At 40.6% G+C, this 27449-nt stretch overlaps 1 protein-coding gene across 1 annotated transcript in view; it reads left to right on the top strand.

The window, feature by feature from the left end:
- LOC139738306 (uncharacterized) overlaps window positions 1-27449 on the top strand; it is an 80966-nt gene that overhangs the window by 11505 nt on the left and 42012 nt on the right. Inside the window, exons 11-33 of the mRNA XM_071648947.1 lie at window positions 535-642; window positions 1213-1393; window positions 2000-2226; window positions 3154-3291; window positions 3836-4000; window positions 4691-4840; window positions 5568-5942; window positions 7791-8008; window positions 8534-8726; window positions 9138-9320; window positions 10768-10887; window positions 11453-11680; window positions 12653-12877; window positions 15287-15472; window positions 17302-17532; window positions 18487-18603; window positions 19411-19603; window positions 20695-20870; window positions 22648-22909; window positions 23509-23789; window positions 24987-25082; window positions 25682-25987; window positions 26638-26806. Coding sequence (XP_071505048.1) covers window positions 535-642; window positions 1213-1393; window positions 2000-2226; window positions 3154-3291; window positions 3836-4000; window positions 4691-4840; window positions 5568-5942; window positions 7791-8008; window positions 8534-8726; window positions 9138-9320; window positions 10768-10887; window positions 11453-11680; window positions 12653-12877; window positions 15287-15472; window positions 17302-17532; window positions 18487-18603; window positions 19411-19603; window positions 20695-20870; window positions 22648-22909; window positions 23509-23789; window positions 24987-25082; window positions 25682-25987; window positions 26638-26806 — 4528 coding nt within the window. The remainder of the gene's footprint in view (window positions 1-534; window positions 643-1212; window positions 1394-1999; window positions 2227-3153; window positions 3292-3835; window positions 4001-4690; window positions 4841-5567; window positions 5943-7790; window positions 8009-8533; window positions 8727-9137; window positions 9321-10767; window positions 10888-11452; window positions 11681-12652; window positions 12878-15286; window positions 15473-17301; window positions 17533-18486; window positions 18604-19410; window positions 19604-20694; window positions 20871-22647; window positions 22910-23508; window positions 23790-24986; window positions 25083-25681; window positions 25988-26637; window positions 26807-27449) is intronic.

Here is a 27449-nt window from a genome sequence, read left to right as displayed (position 1 = left end):
CATTTGAAAGGGACCCATGGCAATGACTAGTAAATTTCAGGCACTCTGCATATGAGTTCAGTTTGTTGTGAATGCCATGAAATTCAGATTTTAAGGGGGTCCAGAGGTGTCTGGTGTCTCACAACTTTTGAATTAGTATTAACTATCAGAGTCAGTATTTATATTTTTAAAAATATAATTCACACACATTGAGGAAGTTTGACACCACGTTAGTGGGGCAGTTGTTCAGTTTATTCAATGGCTGTCTTAGTAATTATTGAATTGATTTCCTTCTGGCAAGGCTACAATTAATTTCAAGGAAAAAGGCAAGTAATTTGATTCTTCATTGCTAAATCATTTCATTCCTATTTAAGACAATAATTTGTGTCACTGCTTCTGCCATTTTCTCTCTCTCTTTGTAGTTCATCATTTTTCAAGAAGTTGTAAATAGATCAGACACAAGGAGTCTCAAAAAAGGAATGAAATTGAGTTTCCATGTTGCAATTAGGTTCTTCCCGTTTCATGACATTACATTCATCTTTTGATGTTCTCCAGGATTCTACTGTGACACAGAAGGAATGTCAGACTACGTCAGCAACCAGTGTCCAACTGGCCACTACTGTCCCACTGGCACCACATATGCCACTAGGTTCCCTTGCCCTGGTAAGTAAGGAGACAGCATTATCTGCCATGAGTTTTCTTTTAATCTTTATCTTTATATGACCATTTGTGTGCGTTGTGTGCCGATTGGCAAGAAAAACCTCATAATGATGTTCATAATATCCAAAGTCCCTTGGTACAGAAAGGATTAAGGAAATTTTCTCATGGATATTCATTCATGATGGAACACCTCCACTCAAGTTCTGAACACAATGCATAAGTTTTTTAAGAAACAAAGCCAATGTTTTCTAACATTGATAACTGGAAATTTTGGTTTGATTATAGATTTGACATCAATATGAAGGGCTTTCAAAAAAAATCATTAGATTGCCCAAATATTTTGCAGAAGAATCAAGAAAATGCTAAATGTACAGTGTACTAGCTCATAGCCCACCAGGAAATATGTCTCTCTAAAATGTGACACAAATCCATTCCATTAACAACTTACCACCACCAGTCAAAATGACCCAAATATTTGAAGGTCTCAGAGAAGAATGAGGTAATAGACATCTGATGTGATGCTAGTGAAACGCGTTGAGATCTATATTGTGATTTTTTTTTCCAATATCCCAGGCGGTACTTACAATGACCGGATGAACCAGTCCTCAGAGGCTATCGCCTGCATCACCTGTCCGGCTGGAAATTACTGTCCTGAGGGCAGCTCGACCGACGGGACCCCGTGTCCAGCGGGATTCTACTGTTTGGCTGGACAGTACTCGGGCTTCCAGAATCCTTGTCCGCTAGGAACCTATGGGTGAGTGATCTGACCTCCTGCTTTATCAATGTCCAATAGTTTTACCATTTATTTTGTAGCGGAAGCATCAAGATTCCACACCTTGACATCCATCAAGATCGAAGGCTGAAAATTTATTGCAATCAGTCCTTTTCTGATAAGTTTGTTTTCTTATTGTTTCACCGATAGGAGAATTTATTAGAGCTTTAAATAGTCTTATTATGGAATGTCATGTGATTATTTCACAATGTATGTATGTTCCTGCAGTTAACATAGATCCATGTCACCATTCAGTTCAAATGTTTGCTTTCCTTTCAAAGATGTATTTAGATTAGTTACTGATTATGAGGATTATTCAAAGATCCTACAAATATTGATTCTCCTTGACGCCATTTGTAGAATTACTGAAATGGAGTTCACATAGAGAGCAATATTTGATAATGTCCTCCCCCCCCCCCCCCCCCACCCACTAGAGGCTATTCAATGTCATGAAATTTTGATGAATGTCATAAGCTCTCTTAGAAATGCCATGAGAAAGGAAGAACTACAAGTACCTTTCATGAGTCATCCATTCCAACATCCAATAACTTTATGCTCTGTGCTTGCCCTGTTGATATTTCCTTACAGTGATGACATCGGTTTTGAGAACATGACCATGTGTATCACCTGTCCTGCCGGGGCTTACTGCCCCTTTGGCAGTGCGAATTCCCCCACCACCTCGCCCATCCTCTGCGAACCTGGCACCTACAATGGGGATGAGGGCGCTGGCCACGCCTACAACTGCAGGCTGTGTGACCTGGGTCGCTCCTGCCCCGTACCTGGGCTCACCAACAGCTCGCATCCCTGTGCACAAGGTATGCGTGACTCGTTGGGTTAGGGTGTTAGCATGCTGCACCGTTATGTAGAAATGCTTTGGTCCAGTGGTTTGTGCACTTTACTAGACTTCTTTGAGGTGACTGAGGGTTCAAGTCCCCTTGTGACACTTATTTCTTTCATTGACCAAAATGGGCTGTAGCTCAAACACTCCTCTTTGACCAGCCAATCTGGATGGGTACTTGACAGGAAGCTGAATGTGTTTCTGGTTAGATATGGTTTCTGTTGGGCAGGTTGCAGTATCCTGACTGCAATGTGGAGTGAATGTAAAGTTGTATGCTTAGTTGCAGTTTGGAGTCCAGTGTATGGAGCAGTATCTTTTTGTTAAGTGGTCTAAATACCACAAATAATGTTTCACAGATCCAGTAGCATGGTGAGAGAAAGGTGGTCTGATTGAATCCATCTTCATTGATTCGCTGCTCACCTGGGTACATTAAAAAACCACAACTGTGCAGACCTGCTAGGACAAAACTGTCCGTCAGCCAATAATTATGCGCAGTCAAGATTCTTTGGTTGTTTATATACTTATTCTACATAGAGGTCAGTGCTAAAGCTGTACACAATATTGTTCAGGAACTCCTGAATATATCTGAGTCAGGCCAGTCTTCCCATTGCTTTTTGTTCCCTCACTAAATGGTCTTTGAAGTCAAATAGAAATCTGCAGTTATTGAAAAAAAAAAATAGATCCCTGATTCACAGTCAAGACATACTTTGTTCTGTTTGCACCCATCAAAGATTCCTGATTCAGAGCATTTCAGTGCCAGATGTTAACCCATAGAAGACTAGTCCCATGTAAACTTAAGTAGGTCTAAATGATGGAAATGTGTGTTATAGCACAAAAAAAAAAAAAAAATTGTCCTATTAATGGGGTTAACACTATCCACCTGTTTTGTATGTTTCTTTGCCAGGTTACTACTGTCCAAATGGGACCATCACCAATGATCAGTACCCCTGTGCTCCCGGAACGTACACAGGGTCAACGAGTCTGACTGCACCTGAGGAGTGTGACCCCTGCTGGGAGGGCTACTACTGTGACTGGGCTACAGGTTTGACCTTTGACCTCTGACCTTTCTGATCCTTATTGTTAATCGCCTTGAGATGGAGTGATAGACATAGTATGCCATGGACACATAGTATGATTGAGAGATAGAAAACTTGTGTGATGGAAATGTTGATTGTATTATGGGAAGCAACAGGATTCATTGGTAATGTGGCATCTGTCATTATGCTCTCTGTCTTTTAAAAATTGTGCATTTTGGAGAGTAACTTTTTCAAAAGCCTTCCTAATTCATAAATGCACTTTTAGATTTTTGAGTTAGCAACACATTATACAAGATCAAAGTTTATGTTTCACTTCAATTGGGACATTTGTATATATTTTCTGATTGTGTGCCACTTTGATGAATGTCAGCCTAACCTTAGCGCGCACAGGGAAATAGAGAGTTGCTAGTTCAATGATGAAATGACAATAAGCTTTGCAGCAAAATTACCCCAGGACTTGATTTAATGAAGTAAATCATGTCTGCTCCACCTATCCTGTATGTAAGCCTACCTCTGCCAACAATGGCTCACTCTTTGCTTGACCAATAGGTGAAACGGTCAACCCACCCCAGCCCTGCAGGCCGGGTTACTACTGCCCTCTGCAGACGCCGAGCCCTGACCGCTACCCCTGCCTGGCCGGAACCTTCTCCCCCCTGTCCAACCTGTCGCGAGCTGACCAGTGCACCCCATGCACCCCTGGCTACTACTGTCTGGGTAAGTGTCTTCCCTTCTTGTTAATCCCTTCATTCATCCATATTGTTCATTCTTTCGTTCATTTGTTCGTTTAGTCAGTCGATCATTCACTCAAACGTATGGCACAATGTGCCTTATTGATACCATTTGCGGACTATTGCTGCAGTAGTCACCTGGGAGAACCACAAGGGTTCTGTTTCAATTGCCCATTTTCTTGTATGGTTAGGTAGTTGGACAATTTCACTGGGGTAGCGCCCCACTCTCTGTGATGAATGAGTAAAGTGGGATCTTTTATGTGTGTACGTCATGACTAACTCACACACGGGACCTCCATTTAATGTCCTAACCGAGGGACAGAGTGTTTTGGCCCTCACTAGAGGGGACGGAATGATTACACACAACATTGCTCAGTGAGACTCGGGGAATTGAACCTGGGTCCTTTTGATCGTGAAGCAGACGCACTCCTGACTGAAACAAATCACTGTCCTGCTCATATCTTGATTCTCTGCATCTTTATGAACATCTGTTATGGTGAAAGTGATGCAGCAAAAATAAAAAAATATGCAAAAAGATCAGACCTTAGCCTGCAAGAAGTTGGCAGAGTTTTTGAGCTTTGTCTGATAGCTGGTGTGATTATGATTGAGATTAGGAACAATGTCTGGCAACTCTTGCTCTTATGACACTCTCCATTTACTTTCCTCCTTCTCCTAGGCGGAGAGCCAACAGAGACCGACGTCTGTCCTCCTGGGTTCTACTGCCCGGAGGGGACAGAGTACGCCGAGCAGTATGGCTGCCCCAACGGGACGTACAACCCTCACACCCAGCGCGTCAATGTGTCGCAGTGCCAAGACTGCACTCAGGGTGAGGATAATGAGTGATGATGGTTGTCATGACAATGGATGCTATTGGTTACGGTGATGATAAAACATACAGTGTAGCACTACTATTTGTAAAAACGCCTTTTCTTAATCAGTATCAAAGTGCTGGAACACACCAATCACACAATATGTGATCAAACATCACACTGGAAATTACAGTTAAAAATAAAGACTGTGACATCTATTTACCAGAATGGTGATGTGATTGTTTGCTATCTACTTCTGTATATCCAGCAAATACCAAGAGATTATCTGTCCCAAGCAAACCTAAACACAAGGATAATTAAAAAGAAAAAAAACAACTTGGCAGCTGGATGACTTAACGCAGTGAACTCAGTTTGGGATTGCTATTTTGATGCTGCTAATGTTATGACTACCATGATTATAATGATGTGATGTTGTAATGAAGCAAAGTGTAATAATTCTGATTGTGATAGAGATTACAGTGATGAAAAGAGGGTGATAGTGATTGTAATAAATGATGAGGATGGTGATCATGACTATGGTGATGATGATAATGATGATAGAGATAATGATTGTTATGACAGTGATGATGATGGTGATGATGATAGTGATACTGATAATGATTGTGATGACGATGATTATGATGATGGTGATGATGAAGGGAAGAAAGTGGAGTTCATTGCCCAGAAAGCAGACAGTCAGTATATTCATGCATTAAAATCTTGAATTTCTCTTGTTTACCTCAGGTCATTTCTGTGAGTACGGCGCCGTCAATCCAGTTGACTGCCCTGCCGGTACCTACATGCCTGACGGTGTTGATGTAAATGGTACCCTGTACGGTTCACCGGCGCAGTACCAGGACAACTGTCTGGAGTGTACCGGAGGTTCGTACTGCACAGCGCAGACGGTGAACCCTTACCCGTGCGGCACCAGCATGTTCTCCAAACCGGGGAAGAGCAGCTGCGAGACTTGCGAGGCGGGTTACTACTGCGACAATGCAACAACGTCGTATGCCGACATGACCACCAACAAGCGGTGTCCGGCCGGCTTGTACTGCACGACGGGATTACACTCCCTCAGTGAGGCCACCAACTGTAGTACCAGCCACTACTGTCCAGAAGGTAAGCCTTCATTGACTGGCTGATTTATTTTTTGCTTCCAAAGGTGCAAATATCCCTTACCCTTTGGTGACAAAGCTAGAAAACTCCATTTATACAGTGTCAAACCACATTATCCTAGTATTGGTTGTAGCTGGAATTGATATTCTGAAGTTGTTCCCCTTTTTCTCTCCCTTAAAGCAGTTATTCTTTTGTATGGTCCATACATCAAAATCATTGTGTGGTTTATACCTGCTGTCATTTTCAACTCTTTCTGGCTTCAGAGACTTTGGACAGTGTTTTTTGTGCAAGTCAGAGTTTGTGCAAGCTACAGTTTTTTGTGCAAGTCCGCACTTAAAGGAGAAGTCCGGACGATTTTGAAAAAAATTAACCAAAATCTACATAAATAAAGGACCATAATGACTAAGTTTCATTGAAAAAGACCCTCCCAACTCGCCACAATCGATTTTTTAGCATCACTAATTTTGAATCGTAACCGTTCGATTTCTGTACGCCGGCGAGAAAGATCACGTGACAGCGTGACGTTTCATCCTCACATTGCTTTTTGCTTGGAGCGTCAGCTGGCTCGGGGGAGCCCTGCTTGAGCAACGGTGATACTGGCCAAGCAAGCGGTAGTAGCGTACCGCTCAACAGTCTCTGACCACACAGCGGATGCACGCGGCATGATCTATTGCTTCATTAAAAAAATGCCGATGTGTCAAGTGTTAGGGTGTTGTCAATACTTCAACTTTACTAGTAAGTCTTCAAATTGAAGAAATATTTCGATTTTAAATTGATATCTATCCACGATACTACCTTTACATGATCCTGAATGCTACAACACGCAGCCCGATTACGCTGTGTGTATTGGGCTGCTGGTCGTAGTTACCGGCGCAGCGCGGCGGCGGTATCAAGCTGGCGCTGGCGTTTCTTCCTCGGTTCAAGTTACATGTATACTGTCGTATTTTATCACCGTCAGACACACTTTTCAACAGTCTCGGACAACAAAAGAGGCAGTAAATGTATGCCTGCACAGCCCGACAACAGCTAATGCATTGTAAGTGATGGGGTGGACACTAATAAGTACGGCAGTATTATAATACATACATATTTCAATTTAAACGAAAATGTTATAGCATTGCAACTATTTTACATTAATCTTTGAAGATTTTATATAGATATATAACGAAGATTATTTGAATAAAGGAATACAGCGTTTGGCAACAGCACTCCTAAATCGGTGTACGGTCTCCTGCAGTAGCGCCGACAAGGCACACATGCAGATACCGCCCGCAGTCAGCAGTGCAATGGGAGATCGATGCGTAGCTGGGCTTCGCTCGCGGTGCTCTCAGCTGAGGAAACTGCGCCCGATACGTCACGCGCAATGCATCCTGGGACAGATAGTACGAAGGGCAGCTCGCGACGGATTCGAACATGAAGAATTACCTTATTTTAAAAAAAAAATCATAGTAAATGTATCTGATGGTCTTTTCTCGTCGGGAAAAGGGTAATAGGTTCATGAAATATTGTTCTTTACACACGAAACGGCTGATAATCGTCCGGACTTCCCCTTTAAAGGACACAATTAAAATAGTTTATTTTGATGACCCACAGCAAAGTCTGTGTATACAGTGTTGACTGAATTCTCCTTAAGTTTGTGTTTTGCTTACCTGAAGACATAGCTGTTTGATGAGGGGTGCATCTTGTGGTGTTCAGTGTGATGATAATGTGATGGGTGTTCAAAGGTGAGACCGTAATACTGAAATAGATGTGCTATATCAAAGATGTTTAACTCAAAATTAACAAAGCGCAGATAGAGAGAAAGCCTAAAATGTCATGCCTTCTCTCTTAAAAAATTTTTTACTTCTGTAGCCACTCCCGAGGAGCTGAATTGTCCGGTGGGGACGTACAACCCAACCACCGGGCTGGGTGCCATCACTGAGTGCACCCCTTGTGATGCTGGTTTTTACTGCCTTGAGGGGGTCAACACAACCAATGGTCCATGCGACCAAGGCTACTACTGCCCCACCAACATTAACAACCCGTATGCCACCACGCCTTCATTGATTGGTTCGTACGGTCCGCAGCAGGTGGGTTACACAAGTTAATCTTACTACTTTTTTTTTTCTCCCTGATTTAAGGATTACTATTAATAATGATTGTCATGTTTGAGCACTTAGGGTGAATGTAAAATATACAAGAGCATACAATTCTAATAGGAATCAAAAGTTTATTTGATGAAAATTTGTTTTGAAATGACTGAGATATCCAAAAACAAAGAGTTCCTAGTAATGATTTGGACCCACCTTTTATAAGGACCACTTTGTTTTACTTTGTTGTTGGATGTCTTAGCCATTTCAAAACCGTTGTTCATTAAATAAACTTTCAATTCCTTTTAAAATTGTTCGCTCTTTAATATCTCATGTAAGTGGTTTCTAATTATCTTGCAAAAAGTTGAAACTTGAGTCCCCATCTCAACCAAAACTATCCATCCTGTTAAGGTATGGAGGTCTTTAAACTTGGAATTTTAGTTTGAATAGTTATTCTGTAATTGTGATTTGATGGAATAGTTAGTATTAAAATGATTCAATGTGATGGTGATGTGTGCTTTGAAGGTGCCATGCCCAGCAGGGACCTACTTTGATTCCACCGGAGCGCGCTTCGAGGCGGACTGCATCCCCTGCCCATACGGTGAATACTGCCCTCTAGGGTCGGCAAATGGAATCATCTGTCCCCGCGGCTACTACTGCCCGGAGAACTCCACAGCCCCCATCCCATGTATAGCTGGTCGCTATGGCAACGATACAGGTCAGTGCATCACCCATTACACAGGTTCTCAATATTTCTCATTGCTTTATATCATGCTGGCAAAAATTTACAAACAGTCCAACCTCAAGATCACATAATATCCTGTTAAAGTGAAATGAAGTGCTCCTGAGTTTTCCACATTGTCTTGCCGATAGTCAAGGCCATCATCCAGATGACATTGATTCTTGAGGTGCTGGTTAATTAACATCATTATTCTGTATTGACTGCTGCAAACTTGTGGGCAATAAACTAGTTACATAAGAGTAATATGTTGCAAAATGGTTAAAGTATTTTTTGTCCTACATTGTATATCCTGGCATATTCTCATATTCCTGTAGACTTTGTATAGGATCCAAGAGGTTTCATTTTTCAATGGGTTAATAAATATCCCCTTTTCATTCACACCAACAGGTGCAGGAGCATTGACAGACTGCCCCCAGTGTGACCCTGGGTGGTACTGTGACGCCCCTGGTCTCCAGGCTCCTAGGGCCCAGTGTGATCCGGGTTTCATTTGCTATGGTGGGGCGTACACCTCTACCCCTACAGACGGAGTAACGGGAGAGATCTGTCCTGCTGGAGGATTCTGTGTAACAGGTGCGCTCAGAGAGACGGGAGAGTGAGGTGGAGATGATGGTGATGATGATGTTAATGGTGGTGATGATGATGGTGATGGTGGTGATGATGATGGTGACAATGATGGTGATGTTGATGATGATGAAGATGGTAATGATTATGATGATGGTTATGATGTTGTGATGGTGAAGATGGTGACGATGATGTTACCTGTAGCTGGTAATGACAACGATGATCATAATGATAAGCGTGATGATGATGATGATGATGATGATGATGATATGATGGTGAAGGTGATGGTGTTGGTAATGGTGGTGGTCTTGATGGTGATGGTAATGATAATAATGATGATGATGGTGATAATTAATGTGATTGTTGTTTGAATATGATAGCAATGATGGTGGTGGTGAATATAGATGTTTTTGTTGTTTGAATGTGATAAAAATGATCTAGAATTTTTTGTGACATCCCATTGTGAGAGTGATGATGAAAGAGATAATGACAGTACTGGGGGATGCAATCGTGGTAATGTTAGTGATGATGGTGGTGATGGTGAATGGCGAATATATTGACTAATCTTATTCTTAATGATACATGCAACAGTTTGTGGAAAGGATTATGTGTGGCGCAGGGGAAGTAGTAATTATAGTAGCAGTATAAATAAGAGTGAATTTGACAGTCATTATTAAAGGACAAGTTCACCTTCATAAACATAAGGATTGAGAGAATGTAGCAATATTAGTAGAACACATCATTGAAAGTTTGAGGAAAATCAGACAATCCGTTAAAAAGTTATGAATTTTTGAAGTTTTTGTGTAGTAACCGCTGGATGAGAAGACTACTCCAGTGTATGAATAACTTAGATGTCACATGCGTACAATAATATAAGGAAAATATAAAGAGAATTTCACAAAATGCCATCTTTTGAAAAAAGTACACATTCCCCTGACTCGTTACCGACAAATGTTATGGGTAAAATTATTCCCCCTGCCTTTAGAAAGAGGCAAGTCAAGAGCTCTTTTATTATGCGAAAAAAGTGAAAATATGTTGAATTTTCTTTTACATTTTCTTTATACTGTTGTACGCATATGACTCACAAGCTGTAGTAGTCTCCTCATCCAGCGGTTCCAACATAAAAATTTTAAAAATTCATAACTTTTGCATCGATTGTCCAATTTTCCTCAAACTTTCACTGATGTGTTCTACTAATATTGTTGCATTCTCTCAATCCTTATGTTTATGAAGGTGAACTTGTCCTTTAAGTATGGTAGGTTAGTACAGGAGAAAATGTTATTTATGATATTAATGGTTACTATGGTGCTGGTGGTTTGTTTAATATGGATTTCACCGTTCCAAATCTATTTGATCAGTTGAAAAAGAACAAAACAAAACAACAACACTCAAATGCTGATGAACAAAAAATTGAATTCATCTAAATGCAAGCATTAAACACCATTTGTAAATCTAGGTTCGTACGAGAGCGCACCGTGTCCGCCAGGTACCTTCAGCAACGTGTCAGGAGCTGTAGATGCCCAGGGTTGTGAAGACTGCCTCCCGGGGTATTACTGCAGCAATGCTAGGACTCCAGGTACAGTAATACAGGCACACCTCTCCGTACATAACAGCCTCGGGATATACTGTATACGGCATATATATTTTGCCAGTCAGGTGCTATATATATTCATGAATCTTAAAACACACGCAAATATCAACTCTGATCCCGACATGAATGTGACTTGCATGCCTACATTTCTCCATCCATTTCTCTACTCCACAACAGCGAATTTAACCTCCCATGAAATAGTCGGGAATTCCTGATTTGCACAAAACATTAAACTCGCCAAAAGTGTACAGAAGATGTGGTCTCAATGTACAGGTCGTCTTTACAAACAGGTCCAGATGCATGGAAATTATTTCCCAGGGGATGCAAAGTGATAAATAATATTTGTACTTGTAGCAAAATATATTTATAACCACATCGATATTAAAGAAATGTCTGCATACGATATCAATTGTTACATAAGTTATAGCAAACAAATGCTTTTAAGTTCATCTTTCTTTTTAAATTGTGGCATGCAGTAAAAGAAGAATATGTCTCCGCGATTAAGACTTCTTCTTGGTACTCAATCTGAGCTGCTATTTTTCTTTTACAGAACCGACGGGACCCTGCAACCCAGGTTTCTACTGTACAGGTGGGGCCACTAACCCCAACCAAACGGTCACTCAGCCAGGCTACTACTCCCCCTCTGGTTCCACCCAGCCCTACCCCTGCGCTCAGGGCTACTACATGCCCTTTGATCGGGCCGGGGAGTGCTTCATCTGCGAGGCGGGCTACTACTGCGAAGATGAGGCGATGACAAATATGACCACCTGTCCAGCCGGTAAGACTCCTCGAGATTTGTAAAATCTTTTGATTTCAGGATGGGAGGCAAAGAAGGTGGTATGTAACAAGTAAAATCAATCAGGGCATGCTCAAACTTTTATGAAAATATGACGATTTTGCATTTTGTCTCCCTCTACAAATTAAATTTGTGAAGATCGCAACTGCTGATCTGTAAATTAACAAACATGTTGGGGGAAAAATAAACCAGTGGGACTGGAACCTGTCATCTACTGCTTTCTGGGCAGCAACACAACCGGCAGGCTATTACCCAAGCCCCGAAATTCCAACATCGTTTGTTAAGTAGACCAAGGCATATTAAATGAAAGAAAAATGTTATTCCGAGGGGTGAAGGTTCAGGTGTTTCTTCAATTTGTCTCCCTCAATAATTGAATTTACAGATCTGTTAATTACAGATCAGCAGTTGCGATCTTAACAAATTTAATTAGCCAGCAACCAGGACAGCTCGGAAGAAACTCACACCTAAACCTTCACCCCTCTGAATAATATCTTTCTTTCATTTATGACAATTCTAGTTGGAAATAACGCTTGGTCGGTAAATGGGACGTAGTGGCTAACTGCTGTATTTTAAGATTCAGTGCATGTTATCTTGAAGCATCCCCTTCCACAGAAATTGAAACAGCCAACAAATCAGGAAGGCGAGAGGAGGGGGACAGTGAGTTACCCCTCCATCCTGTACGCCCTATCATCTCGGATTAAGAAGTCTCTAGCATTGTAAATGTAAAAGTTCATGTTGTAGTGTGTAGTTTGAACGTCTTCATAGCACTGTATAATGTAAATGAGGAAAAGAGGTTTGTGGTATCACCCTGTGCATGCAATCACATTGTTTGGCAAAAGGGGACTACGGAGAGGAGGAGTGCATGAGGAAAGGAAGTGTAGATGAAAAACATCATCTGTGTTGATCAAAGCTAAGATACCATTGTTGGTTTCTCATCCCTCTTCCATTCATCAGGTGCGTACTGTCCCGAAGGATCCATCATCTACTCCCTGTGTCCTCCCGGTAGCTATAGCAACCTGACCTACCAGACTCACCTAGATAACTGCACCATCTGTCCCCCCGGATCCTACTGCAGCGAGAGGGGTGCCATCAGGCCCAGCGGGCTGTGCGCAGCGGGCCACATCTGTTACTCGGAGGGTCTCTACGCCACGCCCGTCTACAACAACGACTCCAGCGATGGTAGGCTGTGTATTCTGTTTGAGAAGAGAGAGAAAACTGTAGAAAACTGTCGTGGTTGTATGAAGATCGTGTGATAGGGTTGCTCTGAGTTTTTGACAGCTACATTGTGCTTGCACATTTGGAGAGTTATAAATTTTGAATGTCTCACTGTGCCACATTCTTATGCACTTGTAATGTTATGTTTGTTATGTAAGTTATGTGTCTGATATATGTCAAGAAAAGGCGCCAATGAAGTTACTTTGAGCTTAAATTCTGATTCTGAATGATGTAATTTCATTTCATTTAATTTCATGTGCATGTTTGTGGAGATATGCTTGCAGGGTCAAATACAGTAGAGAGTTTTATGTCTGCTTTTCAGGATAAAATAGTAAAAAACATATACCAATATTAAGTGACTCTACCCTCCTTGATGATAAAGAAAATACAACTTAAACTCTACCTTTAGCTCTATGTTCAGTTCAGTTCAAATTTATTTCATATTTCCATTTTCTCAATGATGACATTACAAAATTATTGACAACAAAACAAGAGTACAAAATATATACAATCATGTCTTTTGATTGTAGAAGAAAAAGAAAAAGAAAATATACTTGACACAAATGTACATGGTCACATCGTATGAAAATGTCACTAGTAAGTATAAGAAATATGATGGGGCCTACATAAAAGCTTTAAAGCTTGTAAAACTGTAGGTTCCTGAGTTCATAGGCATATAATTTTACACGGAGAACGGATATGTTTGTCTTGACCAACAAAAATTACACCAGTACAAAAAAATAGATGAGTAATAAACTAATGAACCACATAGATATCGCACAAACCAGACTGCATACAAATCTCGCAGTGTTTGAATAACAAAAATGCTGTATTATTAAAAGATGTATCGGTACCATGAAATAACTTAAGTAACTTGGTGCTGCGGACAAGGACAAAAGACTGGGAGCGTAAAAAGGTTGCTAAAGGCTTGGTGGTGTGTATCCACTAAGTAATAACTGTTTTAATTTGCGTTTGAAGGTGAATAAAGATAAGGAAGAAGTGATATCTAGAGGGAGATCATTCCAATATCTGGGTCCAGTAAATATAATTGTCTTCTTTGCAAAAATAGTGCGAGTACGGGGAAGGTGATAGGCGTCACTCTGGCGAGTGGGATAACAGTGGATAGAACGATTCCTTTTGAACATGTGGATAAAAACAGATGGTAATTCATTAGTTGTTAGTTTATACATGAAAATTCCGAGATTATAATAAAATAAGTCTGAAATTTTCAGAATTCTGTTTTGATGGAAAAAGCAATTGGTATGGGCAAAATATCCGGCGTGGTTTATGATTCTTATTGCACGCTTTTGAATACGGAGAAGGGAATCTAGTAATGAGTGAATTGCATTTCCCCACGCCAAAATTCCATAATTGAAGTGTGGAGATATTAAACAAGAATATATACTCTGCAAAATATGAACAGGAAAAAAATGTTTTAGCTTATTCAAAATCCCAATATTTCTAGACAAAATTTTACTTACAAAATTAACATGAGTTTTCCAGGATAATTCTTGGTCAATCCAAAGCCCTAAAAACTTTGTGTTATTAACCTGCTTTAAACATAAATCATTTATTTTGATATCATATGGAACAACATTCAAAGAATTACTAAATACCATATAATGAGTTTTTTCTATGTTCAAGGACAATTTGTTCGCATAAATCCAGGATTGCACGGACTTGAGCTCAGTATTCATCATATTTATTAATGCATTAGGGTCTCGATGTGAAAAAAACAAGCTTGTGTCATCGGCGAAACAAATGAATGACAAAATTTGCGATGATTTTGGAAGATCGTTTATGTATACTACAAATAAAAGTGGGCCCAAGAGGGAGCCCTGCGGGACTCCACATGAAATAGGCTTTAATTGCGAATCATGGCTATTGATATTAACAAATTGCTTTCTTTCTGTTAAATAACTCTTAAACCATTCTAAGGGGGTACCGCGGATTCCATAGTGACACAATTTATAAAACAAGATTTCATGATCTATCGTGTCGAAAGCTTTAGAAAAATCAAGAAAAACTCCAATTGTATGTTCAAAACTATCTATAGCATGAGCTACCTTGTCTATAAAAGTAAGTAAAGCATGGGTTGTGTTGTGTGTACAAACCCGTCTTAATTATGCTTATGTAAGTAATCTTCAGTTTATACCATGTCATCCTAGGAATCACATTTCAATCTCTCCAAAGTCCCATCTGATAGCATACGAGCTGTGATTTTGTGGGTCACCTTCATGCTTTAATATATGTTGATTAACCTGCCCCCTTCCAAGATTCTAAACTTCCACTGAATTTGCACAGGTCCATCATGTTTTTGTAGGCAATGACTTAATATCTCTCCTCTTTCTTGCATCGCTGCTTGACCTCCAGGTCAAATCATCGTGACGTGGGGAGATCAGTGTCTGTCTGGTCACTACTGTCCAGAGGGTACCACCCTCATGGAGGAGTGTCCGCCGGGTACCTACCTCAACTACCGGGGGGCGGAGTCGGAGGCTGACTGCGTCGAGTGTAACCCGGGGAGATACTGCGAGTCGGCTGGAGCATCTGACGAAACAGGTGGGGAAGGAATATGCTCTATTATTACTTCATCTTTTCCCTATCGAGAGATCCTTCTGAATTGTTAAAGGGACTGTACAGTTATGGTTGAGGTGAGGATTCAGGCTTATAACATTCTTAAGTGAGATAATGAGAAACCTCTTATGAAATATGAAAGAGCATGTAATCTTAAGAAGGATGCAACGTTTATTTGATGAAAATTGCTTTTCAAACGGCAGAGGTATCCAAAAAAGTGATAATAATAAATGGTGACGGGCCATGCCTTTTATTAGCATCTCTTTTTTTCACCTTGTTTTGGGATATCTCAGCCATTTCAAGACAGATTTTCATCAAATAAACTTTTGATTCCCCTTAGAATTGCATGCTCTTTGACATCTCATAGAGTGGTTTCTGAATATCTCGCAAAAGGTTAAAAGCTAAATCCTCACCTCATCCTGAACTGTACAGCCCCTTTAATATCATGTTCGATTAAAGAAAGAACTATTGTAGAAGTAAGCACTTGGAGAGCACAAACATTGGCCAAGCAGTTCACTTCCACCCATGCATATAATCAAGCTTGAAATGGCCCAAAATCTCAAACACAATGATGAAGAATCCTTTGTAGTGTCTCTACCGTTACTTCTTCTGCTCCTTGAGCACATGCTGAGTGTTTGTATGCCCACCTCAAATGCTTGCAGCTCGAACTCCATCATTTGTTGACCCTGTTTCTTACTGATAATTCTTTAAAGATTCAAACAAATTCCTGTATCTAGACGGTGAGCCGAATCACTACCAAACTTAACCCTAAAAAGACTGGGCTATTTTGGTAGCTCGAAAGACTGGGGGGGGGGGGGGGGGGGGGGGCCTAAAGGGCCCCCCCTTAAGATCTCGGCCGTGAATCACGCAATCGCTGCGGAAATTTGCACAATGGTAGTGTGCGATGTAATCTACAAGATTGTATATTTAAATTTTCCAAAATAGTCTTCTTTTATTTTATTTTGATTAATTATGCTAATTTATGCGAGAAATCAGACTTTTTTTATCTAAATCAGTAAATAAAGCTCCAAAAGTGCTCATTTTTGGTCTAGATATTCTTTGTAGCATTCTTAGCAAATGTACTTGAAAAAAAATTCAGTATCAAAATCAATTTCGTATTTATTTTATTGTTTTATGAATTTCTTATGTATTTCCTTGTTTTTCAACCTTTTGTTGTTTTTTTTCAGCAAAATTTGTGGCAGACCCTTTTTGAAGCATAATACTACTAAAACAAATTGATTTTAGCCATTGAGAGTAAAAATAAGCATATTTATATGAACCATGTGATAAAACTCAATTTGTATTGACTTTGTACACAAAATCACATTTTTGAGCCATTTTCGGTCTCACGTGCATGTACAAAAAGTTATGTAACTTCAGAACCGTACCCCCGGGCGTCACAAATTTGGTGTCAAAATGTGCGGGAAACTCGAAAGAAAAAAGTCATAGAGCATCGCGGCGAGAGCATTGCGTGTTGCTGAGTAATCTTGCGAAATGTCGAGGGGGGGCCTTTTAGGCCCCCCCTCCCCAGTCTTTTTAGGGTTAAATCATTTGTTTCTTGTGTCAGTGTCAACTTTTCCTGAAAATCCTATCCAAATCCGTTTCATACAAGTAAATTTGTGAGTTATTGTACAAACGGACAGATAGATGGACTAACAGACAAACAAACTAACTCGGACAAATGCATTTATCTCCTTGGCAGAGGTAACAGCCTATCATCTATACCGTGAAGTGATACATAAATGATGCTTTAATGATGTCTAGATAACTCTTTAATCGTTTTAATGATTTTCATCTCTGTGTTGTTGCTGCAGCTGACTGCTTTGCAGGATACTACTGCCTAGGGGGCGCTATACGAGGCGATCCGTACGACAACGTGACGGGGCAGGTTTGTCCGAAGCTGTATCACTGCCCCATTGGGTCCTCCTCTCCCGTTATCTGTGACGAGGGCACGTACTCCAACCAGACGGGGCTCGAAGAGTGCCGGAACTGCCCCGTGGGAATGTACTGCCAGCCGCTCAACGACCCTGTGCCTTGTCCACAAGGTCAGAGCAAATGGACTCAAAATGTTTTTGTTTCCTTTGGTCCCTTATTACCAAAATTTCCAAATGTGGTTTAGATTTTGACCACAGATTTTCGAAACCATGGACATGGTCTGATATTAAGCCATATGTATATGGAACATTTTTCAAATGGTAGACTAAAGAAACCATAGTGTAAATGTAAACCATGATCTTAATGTTGACTAAATGAATTGAAGCCAGCTGAACTCCACAAAAGCTGACCTAATCATGATTAGTGCACCTCCCTAATCTAAACTTCTTTTGGGAAACATACAATTTTACACCATGGTCTAAATGACATCAAGTGACGCGTGGCGTACAAAGATCTAGAGCACATTTGGGAAAATAAGACCTTATGTACCCTTGCATTTGGCTAGAAGATTGCCATTTGGTTGATTCTTCCCAAGCTTAGATTTAACCCTGGACAGGCTGATTTTTCTCCAACACACGTTTTCCATAGACACCTGCCCGAGCATAATTGGGAATTCTGAGGATTAATAGACATGAGGTGAACTGAGTCAGATGTAAAAAAAAAGTAGGACAGTGCACTCCCATTAAAAACAACACAGATATAACAAAATGTTGTTATGATGAAGTGATCATTAAGGTCCTGAAATTATCAGCTATCCATTCTATGTAGTAATAGTTGTGTACATTCAAAGACACATTTACATTTTCCTTTGACCGTTGTGAGATAAACATGGTAAAAGATAATGCAAGTAAGTTCTCCATACTAACATTTTGGAGCACAATTGTTCTTTGGAACAGAAGCAAGTTTAAGGATTTCCGTGCAGAGGTCCATTGAAAGATGATGAAATAATTTTTAAATCAAGCATGACAGGTACTTTGCATACATGAACCATGAACTAAACATCAGAATGTTGATAAACGGTAGTGTGATAATTGTACTGTTGCCATGGAAACATCTGTCTGCAGGCTACTACTGTCTTGGAGGGGTTAACTCAGCCAACGACCCACGTCCGTGTCAGAGTGGCTATTTTGGCGATCGAGAAGGGCTGCAGGCAGAAGACGAATGCACCGAATGTTTAGCAGGTAAGAGGTGTCTCTTCCCACTGCCAGTGTTGAGGCAGAAAATGTGAAATGAAACAACTCACTGAGATGGCTAATAAGAAATTCTTGGATCAGTGGGGACAATTCGCAATAATTTGATATTTTCACAACTTGCTGTATTATTTTTTTTTTTTTTTCAAATCTTGGATGTGAAGATGACTGAAAGGGAAATTTTTTTCCCCTTTGAAACAGGACATTTGGCCTTGAGAGTGTAATTCAATACCAGTGATGTTTTTCTTGTTATTATAATTGTTCAGGAGAAAGTATGTTCGAGGGTTTAACTGGCAATTCATATAAAGACTTTCACCAGTAACATTGGGATTCAGAGAAGTAGGCCTCTTGGTAATGTCATAAATACTTGCTCTCTGTGAGAATATGTCAATCTGAAACACTATGTAATTTGTTTGTTTGTTATTTCTTTAGACACTCTCTAGAACAACTCAAGGTGCTCTGCTGTGGACAATAAAACTGAAGAAAACTTTATAGTACATTAATAAACTCTGAATGATGAAACAGTCAAACAAGGTGACAAGCGATGGAGCTCATTATTCCCAGAAAGTATCCATTAGATTTGCTGAGCTCCAGTTTTGGAAAGCATTATACTCATAACCAGTAGACAAGGAAATGCAATTTGAGCTTAATATGCAATGCTCAAGAGATAAGAAATTCAGTTTCTGGCCATTTATATGGCCAAAGAGAAGATATGGAAGAAATGATGTGATGATGGATAATGAAGAAACATCAAATGAGAGAAAATTTTTCCTCTACTTTGCCTCATCTCCATCTCAGGATCCTACTGCGAGACGGACGGCCTGGCCAATGTGACGGGGCCGATAGCTGCAGGGTTTTACTCCCTGAGACTCGCCTATCAGCAGGGACCGTTCGATGTCACCACCAGCACGGACTACTCCATCTGCCCCCGTGGGTACTACTGCCCGGAGGGGAGTGGCTACCCCACCCCATGCCCCAAGGGGTCCTTTGGGTAGGTCTCACCTCCTTGTTCTCATCCCAAATTAACTCCACGTTTGCGTGCCACGAACACGCACATGCCACGCATGTGCCACGTTCACATGCTCGACTCAGTCGACAGCGTGTCAACTTTGCATATTCTGCTTGAACGCACCAACCCCTCTCAAATCGATTGATAAATCGCCAAATGCCACAGTACAATGAAAGCGTTTGTCGCGATTCCGTTCCTCTCACACATAGGTGCATTTTGTGCAGTGATTGACTAGGAAGCGATGTTCCCTACTGGATTTGCTTGTAAATTCTAATTTTCTGTCAGTTTTGTGTGCAAAATTCATGCCTTTACAATGATGCAGCTACTGGTCATTTGAAAGAAAAACAATCATAGATTTGTCCTACAATTTACATCAAAGCAAAACTTGGTATTTTCTTCAGAACTTTGCACACTATATGTCCAGCTTAACAGAAATCTACTTGTATAAGATGTGAAAAACAGAAATGTTTTCTCAAAGCATGACTATGTTGGTGTCTGAGAATAATGTGGCTCACAGGGGTTTCCACCATGACACATAAAGGGAAATTCTGTCCTCATATTACATTTGACTCTGTACAAAAAAGGAAAATTAGACACGTCAATAAGTGTGTGTGTGTGTTTTTTTTTTTTTTAGAATTAGACCTCAAAAAAGCTATTAATTGTAAAGGTTTAAAGAGAGGCAAGTTGGCAACTCTGTGTGATGTAGCTGTTGAGCAGCTTTCCATATGTGTAGTGGACAAAATGTTTGCATTTTTCTTTCGCGTTTGGGGACAGATGGGACTTATTCACTGAGGATGATGTGTGCAAAAATATTTAATACTCCTATTGCCATACGAAGAACACGTCTGAAGCGAAATGTCTCTCAAGGTTCACACAAAGCCATTCCAAATATCAAACAGGCAAAATTTGGTGAATGGTGGTGGTAGCTTTGTATGCCTTGTTTCTTTTACAATGTACCATTCATTTTATTCTTTGGTCACAAAAAAAAAGAGTTAAGTTTATGTTGTGTTCTGTTGAAAAATATATATATAGATGAAAATTGCATTAAATGTTGAATATGTGTGTTGTGACAGTGCTACCGAACAACTGACGGCTGAAGGTGACTGCACTGTGTGCACCGCTGGAGAATACTGTCCAAACACCACAATGACCTCTACGGCCGGTCAGTGCGAGCCTGGCTGGTACTGCTACGAGGGCTCCACCAAGAGTATGCCCACCGACCCCCTGGAGGGTGGGGAGTGTCCCACAGGTATGGCAGAGGGGGTCTGTCTCGCCCCTCCACATCTTTGATGATGATGATGATGGTGATGATGGTGATGATGATGGCGATGATGGCGATGATGGTGATGATGGTGATGATGGTAATGATGGTGATGATGGTGATGATGATGGCGATGATGGTGATGATGATGGCGATGATGGCGATGATGGCGGTGATGATGGTGACGGTGATGATGGTGATGATGGTAGGGATGATGATGATGGTGATGATGGTGGTGATGATGGTGATGATGGTGATAATGATGGTGATGATGGTGATGATGATGATGATGATGATCCACAGCATTTTTATAGCACCATATACATGTACATATCTGTTGTAGAAACATTGAAAGGCGCAGCTCCTCCAAGAGAGTTACAAATTGAATGCCTGTTGAAAAATGTGAGTCTTGAGTGAGGCTTTGAAGTGATCTATGCTGCTAGACTTTACTCGTCCTAATAAGTCAGTTCGCAGTTTGAAATATACAGACTGTAGTACGATGACCTCTGAACCACAGACTTTTAAAAACATGCATAGAAGAGCCGTTGTAAAACAGCCAACAAGGTAAAAGTGATGATTTACAAGTTGTACATTGTACATGTCAGTGGTGGCTTTTGTTAACTTGGTCAAGAAGAATAAACATTCACCTGTACATTCTGATATGCACCTGTTCTGGTGAGTATTTATAACATAGTTTCATGAAGACCCATCTAGTTTTTCAAAATAATTACATGCCAGTGACCTTTATCTGCACATGCTGACATTGTAACTGTCATTGATAATCACTAATAATAACAGTAGGGGGTATTTATAATGTCTTTTTACCACTCAGTCTGAGTGCTCAAAACTGCAATTACTGAAGCTTATTCATATGCTCTTGTCACTGTAACCCTGGGTGATTTACTGTCAAGCTAGTATGAAGGAAATGAAATGATCGCAGATATTTAAACTACTTCCGAGCCAGGAAAATATATTAAATATATTTAATTTCCGAGCATTGAGAATTTAGGGTTTCTGGGACGAACACTGAACTAGGGCTTTCTATAGCTCAGAAGGTAGAGCACCGGGCTAGCATCCGGAGGTCTCGGGTTCGAATCCCGATGGAATCCCATTTTCTTTGCTCAATTTTCCAATGATAGATACAAAAACTTGGAAGATCAATCATTGTAAGGAGCAATGTTTGTAAGTTATCCATAATTCTATGACTGTGCATCAGACCTGGCTCCTGGAATGATACAAAATTCAAAGGTTCTGCAGTTTGTGTAGCAACTTTTCATCAACCAGTAAAAATCTGCTCAGAGCTATGTGTATTTACTCCTGTTCTAATGTACAAATCTATTCTCTTGGTAGTCTTTATGATTTCTGTATGATTATGACTTCTTTTGATTACATTTCAGTTTTTGATGGCTTCTTGATATGATAGTGCTTTTGATTTATCAGTGTCAAATTAAAGATCTGGAAGAGGGTTGTAGGTAGATACAGATACAGTTGTAGATATTGGCTTGTCGTGGTCAAACAAGAATGGTGCATACGCACCTCAAAGGCAGAATTGTGTTCCATTGGGAGTACAAAGTGTACATGTAGATACAATAAGAAACAAAACTACAATAATTCTACTCATTGAAGTGTAGCGGTTCAAAATCAAACTTGCAGAATTTTAGCAGAAAATAGAGGAGAGGAAAATAAAAATGAATAAATTGTAGCAGATCACTCTCACACTAGGATAACTTTAAACATTTCTCTTTATTGCCCTCTTTGCATGAAGGTTACTACTGTATAGCTGGTGCTGACCAACCTGTAGCCTGCCAGGCAGGGAGGTACAACAACGAGACTGGCCGGTGGTCCTGTAGGAACTGCCCTGCAGGTTTCTACTGCACCCAAAACACCACCGTGCCCGAGGAGTGCGACGCCGGCTACTACTGCCCGCTGCTCACCGCCACTTGGAACGAGCACCCATGTCCGGAGGGAACGTTCAACAACTTGACCGGTCAGCAGGAGGAAGGCGACTGCATCCTCTGTCTGCCTGGGTAAGTCACGGGGGTCATTTGTTTGGTCAGGGGCGCATTCAGTGGGGCGGTGGGATGGCGGGATTTTGTCTGCTAGCCTCACTGGGTAGTTGTGACCAGGAGGAACTGTGGGAGGATGCTGAGTGAACTACTTGCTAGATGTTTGCCCTGTATAGAATTGTCTGGATAACTTGGAGGGGGAGGGGGAAGGAGTGGTACATACTGTAGTTTATGTAATTGTCTGTTAGCGGTTTGCCGCAAGCACCTAAGCACAATATATTTTCTTGTCAAGCAAGTTGTACGTGCTTCAAATTCTCTTATGTGATACCTTCTGTGATTCTCTTATTTTGCATTATCTCGAATATTGGCATTGGAAACTTTATTGAAATAGAGAACATTTTTGCAGTGGAAATGAAGTATCTCTTTCTGCACGCTGTAAAGTACAAGAATATATATCCGTAACTTTGAATTGATACAGAGCCTTTCGCTGCATCAAAAGAAAATAATCCTCTTCATCTTTAACTTTGAGATTTAGGTGATCAAAGTCATGGTCGGCATTTTGATATTCTTCCCTGAATGTTTCATAAGTATGACTGAATAAATGCTCGTTGTGTTTGTAGACGATACTGTGAGATCCCCGGCCTGTCCTGGCCCACCGGGGAATGTGATGCCGGCTGGTACTGCATCAACGGCTCCCAGTTCTCCCAACCAACGGAACCCTCCCAGGGTGGGCGTTGCCCAGTCGGGTCATTCTGCCCCCAGGGGTCGGTTTATCCAACCTCCTGCTCACCGGGGATGTACTGCGATGTCGAGGAGCTTGGGTCTCCGGCTGGGAACTGCAGCGCCGGTCACTACTGCACCGGTGGGGCCGTGGTTGCCAGTCCAGATGGAGCAGCATCGGGTGAGTGTTAATAGGCATGGCTCCTGGCATGAGCACTGCTTCCTGATGATGGAGGTGATGCTGTGCAATTCTGTTACCATAGTAACTGAGATGATGGATGAGGATATGAGATTAAAGGCATAATTTACCATTTGCACGTGAAACAAAAACCCAGGATTTGAGGATTTGAGATTAAAGGCATAATTTACCATTTTCACGTGAAACAAAAACTCAGCATTAGTGCTTTAAGATAGTTCTAAAATGTGAGTTAAGGATAGATACAACCGGTGTAAAAAATTGAATCCGTAAAACTGATGTTAACTATTGTTAATTACACAAAATGTGAACAATAGTTATATTAAAAATGTTTCCAGACTAAACTGTCTACAGTTATGGTTAATTGAGAAAAATACTGAGATATCTCCTCATATTTTAGGCTTTATTGGAAAAATTTAATGTGGTAGAATGTTTCGTAATACAACAGACCAACACATATGCATCAAATGCGATATCTTGAAAAGTTTTTGAAATCACTGCTCCCAAAGGTAAACATGACCTTTAAAGAAGAAGAATAGATTTCATGCTATGAATGATGATTTTGATGTTAAGGCAGTTGTCAAAATGGTTATGTTGATGTTAATGTTAGCTTTTCTGCTGCTAATAATATGGAAGGTTACAATTATGTTGATGACAAATTTGATAATTGATTTGATGAGATAGTGAAGCTAGTTATGATGATGATGACAAAGATTGTTAAATAGTGTTAGGATGAAAAAAATGAAGATATTGACTGCCAAATAATCAAGATGATTACAGAATTATATCTGCAGCTTTAGAGAACTCGGCCATTTGAAAACCGATTTTCATCAAATAAACGTTGAATCCTTCTTAAAATTACATGCTCTTTCATATTTCATAAGAGGCTTTTCGTTATCTCAATTTGGAATGTTCAAAACATGAATCCCTACCTCAACCAGTACTGTACAGTCCCTTTAAAGGAGAAGATAGTCATGATATTGGCAGCTAGATAGTAAAGATTATTACAGAATTATACCTGCAGCTTTCGAGATCCTGTACAATTATCAAAGGAGAAAATATCCATATATTCCATATACATGTAGTTTTGCCTCAGAGTTGGATTGTCTGAAGGCGTGTTTTATTCTTGTAGTAACCCAAGAGTCTTTCCCCCTCTCTTTCTGACGTTTTTCTTTGTCTCAGGTGACATATGTCCAACCGGTCACTACTGTCCATCGGGAAGCTCTGAACCACAAGAATGTCCACCTGGAACTTTCCTCAATACAACTCAAAATGAAGGTGAGGGTGTTTTCTGATAAGAAAATCAAAGTGAGATGTAAATGACACATCTTCTCTTGAGAACGATATTTGACTTGTGTTACTTGTATATGAAAAGAGATTAAATCATAATTACGTATTAGTATATGTAAGTATCAGGAAATACTTAAACATATTGAGGTACATGTATATGAAACAATTAAGTATCTCAGGATTAGCTCTCGGAAGCCTCCTGATTTTGATTTGTAAATGCTGGGAGCCCTTGAGTTCCCATTATCATGTGTCTCCCCCATTTTTTAGTAATGAGCTATACTCTGTGACATCATGCTCCTTTTCCCCTGAATCCAAGAGTTCCCTCTGCTTGGAGCAATAGAGTACCGAAGTGATGATGTCACAGTCTTTTGCTACAGCTTGGGTTGGAACCACGTGTGAGCGTAGTTAGCAACATTTATAATGTTCACAGATGCTTGGGACAGGTGCGGTTGTTGAGAACCAGTTTCCATGGCGATGAATTAAATTGCTATGACATCACACTGTGATACTCTATTGTAACTCATGTCTGAATTTCAAAACATTACAATCTATATATCTTTGACCATCATCTACTGAACACCTTTCAGACTTGTCAGACTGTATAAGCTGCACCCAAGGCCGGTATTGTTCAGGCTACGCCAACAGTGAACCAACGGCGGACTGCGATGCGGGCTACTACTGCCCGCCGGGCCAGAACGTGTCCGACCCTTACGAATACCGCTGCCCTCAGGGTCACTACTGTCCAGTGGGTAGCCCCGAGGCCATCCGTTGTCCGGCGGGTTACTACCAGGACCAGGAGGCCCAAAGTGACTGCAAGACTTGCCCCGCCGGCTTCTACTGCGACAACAGACTGGAACCTGTCGTCCTCTACCAGAATTCCACCTGCCCCGAAGGTTTGTGACTAGCCCTTCTTCAGCAGAAGAATCTAAGCTGATTTGTACAATCACTCAATATTAGATGTTTGTGAAAGAGAATTTAATTACCGTTGACCCTGTGGCACTCTATTTCTACTCTGAACAGTTTGTTTTTCAATCTGTGTTTTCCTTTTGTAGTATGAATCTCACATTGAGTACAAAGTATATCAGGATGGCCAATTGAGACTCATCAGTAGTCTGGGAGTCACCAACTCTAAAATTTTGTCACAGACAGTGAACATATGAAGCAAATTGTGTTTCTCTGTCCAGATTTGAATGGCTCATGATGTCATGGTCGATGTAAAGAGTTTGATTTGCAAAATGAATTAAGTGCCATTTTTAAACATTGTGAAATGAGTCCATGAGCAGATAGTGCAAAATGAAACATTTCCAATGATACGTCACTAGTTGCCTAACAAGGAATATTCTTGTTAATAGTCATGATCACATTATGGCCTATATTTTCCTATCATTTCCTCTGGTTTTTAACAGGTTTGATATCAAAGGTCTCAAATTGGCAAAAATGGAGTAAACTCCTTTTGCAATCAAACTCTCAATCTTTCAAGTTTTTTTTTTTTTGACTTGTGTTGTGATGATCAAATGACTTTGATATTTTGTTTTACTCTCAGGTTCGTACTGCCCTCCTGGGACACGCTACCAGGATGAGTTCAAGTGTCCGCTGGGAACCTACAGTAACCTGACGGGACTCAACGAGAGCTCCCAGTGTTCCCCGTGTCCTGGAGGCTTCTACTGTGGCGAGATGGGTCTTACCGAGGCCACCACGCCCTGCTTCGCTGGGTGAGTGAATTGGGGAAGTCCCTAACCTTTGGGGAAAGCCCCTAACCTTTGGGGAAAGTCCATTAGTTTTGGGGAAATCTTTTACCATTGGCTCATCCATACCTGCTGAGCATTGCTGGAGTGTGGGAGTGGCTTCCTATCTGTACACTGGCATTTAAATCCCTAACTACCGGATATTTTTTTAAGGGATGTCAATTTTGATTGATGATCAATAGTACATATAATTTTCAATGGTTGTCCCTTTTTGGCGTCTATTACCAACCTGTATCTAGCCAATAGTGTGTTTGCAAATATTTTCAATTCATTTACTCAACTCTCTAGCTATTTGCTCTTTGAAGATAATGCTTGTCTCTTATTTTTTCTTTTGTCATTCATTTCATTCAAATTCTCATTTAAACTCTCATGCCGAAAGTTACTTACTTTTCACATTTTACTGGCTACTTGCTATGCACCTGTTCAAAGTACATCAGTATTGTATTATAGTACTTAACATGCAATATGATAGTCTTAGCACTTTGGGCATTACTAAAGTCCACGAAATCTGGCTAAAGAGGGTTTATTAGAAACGGGAAGGTCACTTAATTCCATGAGGTCAACTTTTTCAATCTTCGAGTGAGATGAAGTGCAGTTGCTTGGTAATCTT

Source organism: Diadema antillarum, unplaced genomic scaffold (genome assembly GCF_040938485.1).
Source record: "Diadema antillarum isolate AM-2024a unplaced genomic scaffold, OU_Dant_1.0 seq00000735_RagTag, whole genome shotgun sequence".
Classification (NCBI taxonomy): domain Eukaryota; kingdom Metazoa; phylum Echinodermata; class Echinoidea; order Diadematoida; family Diadematidae; genus Diadema; species Diadema antillarum.
Note: the sequence above shows the minus strand (reverse complement) of the source record. Positions and strands in the feature narration are given on the sequence as shown.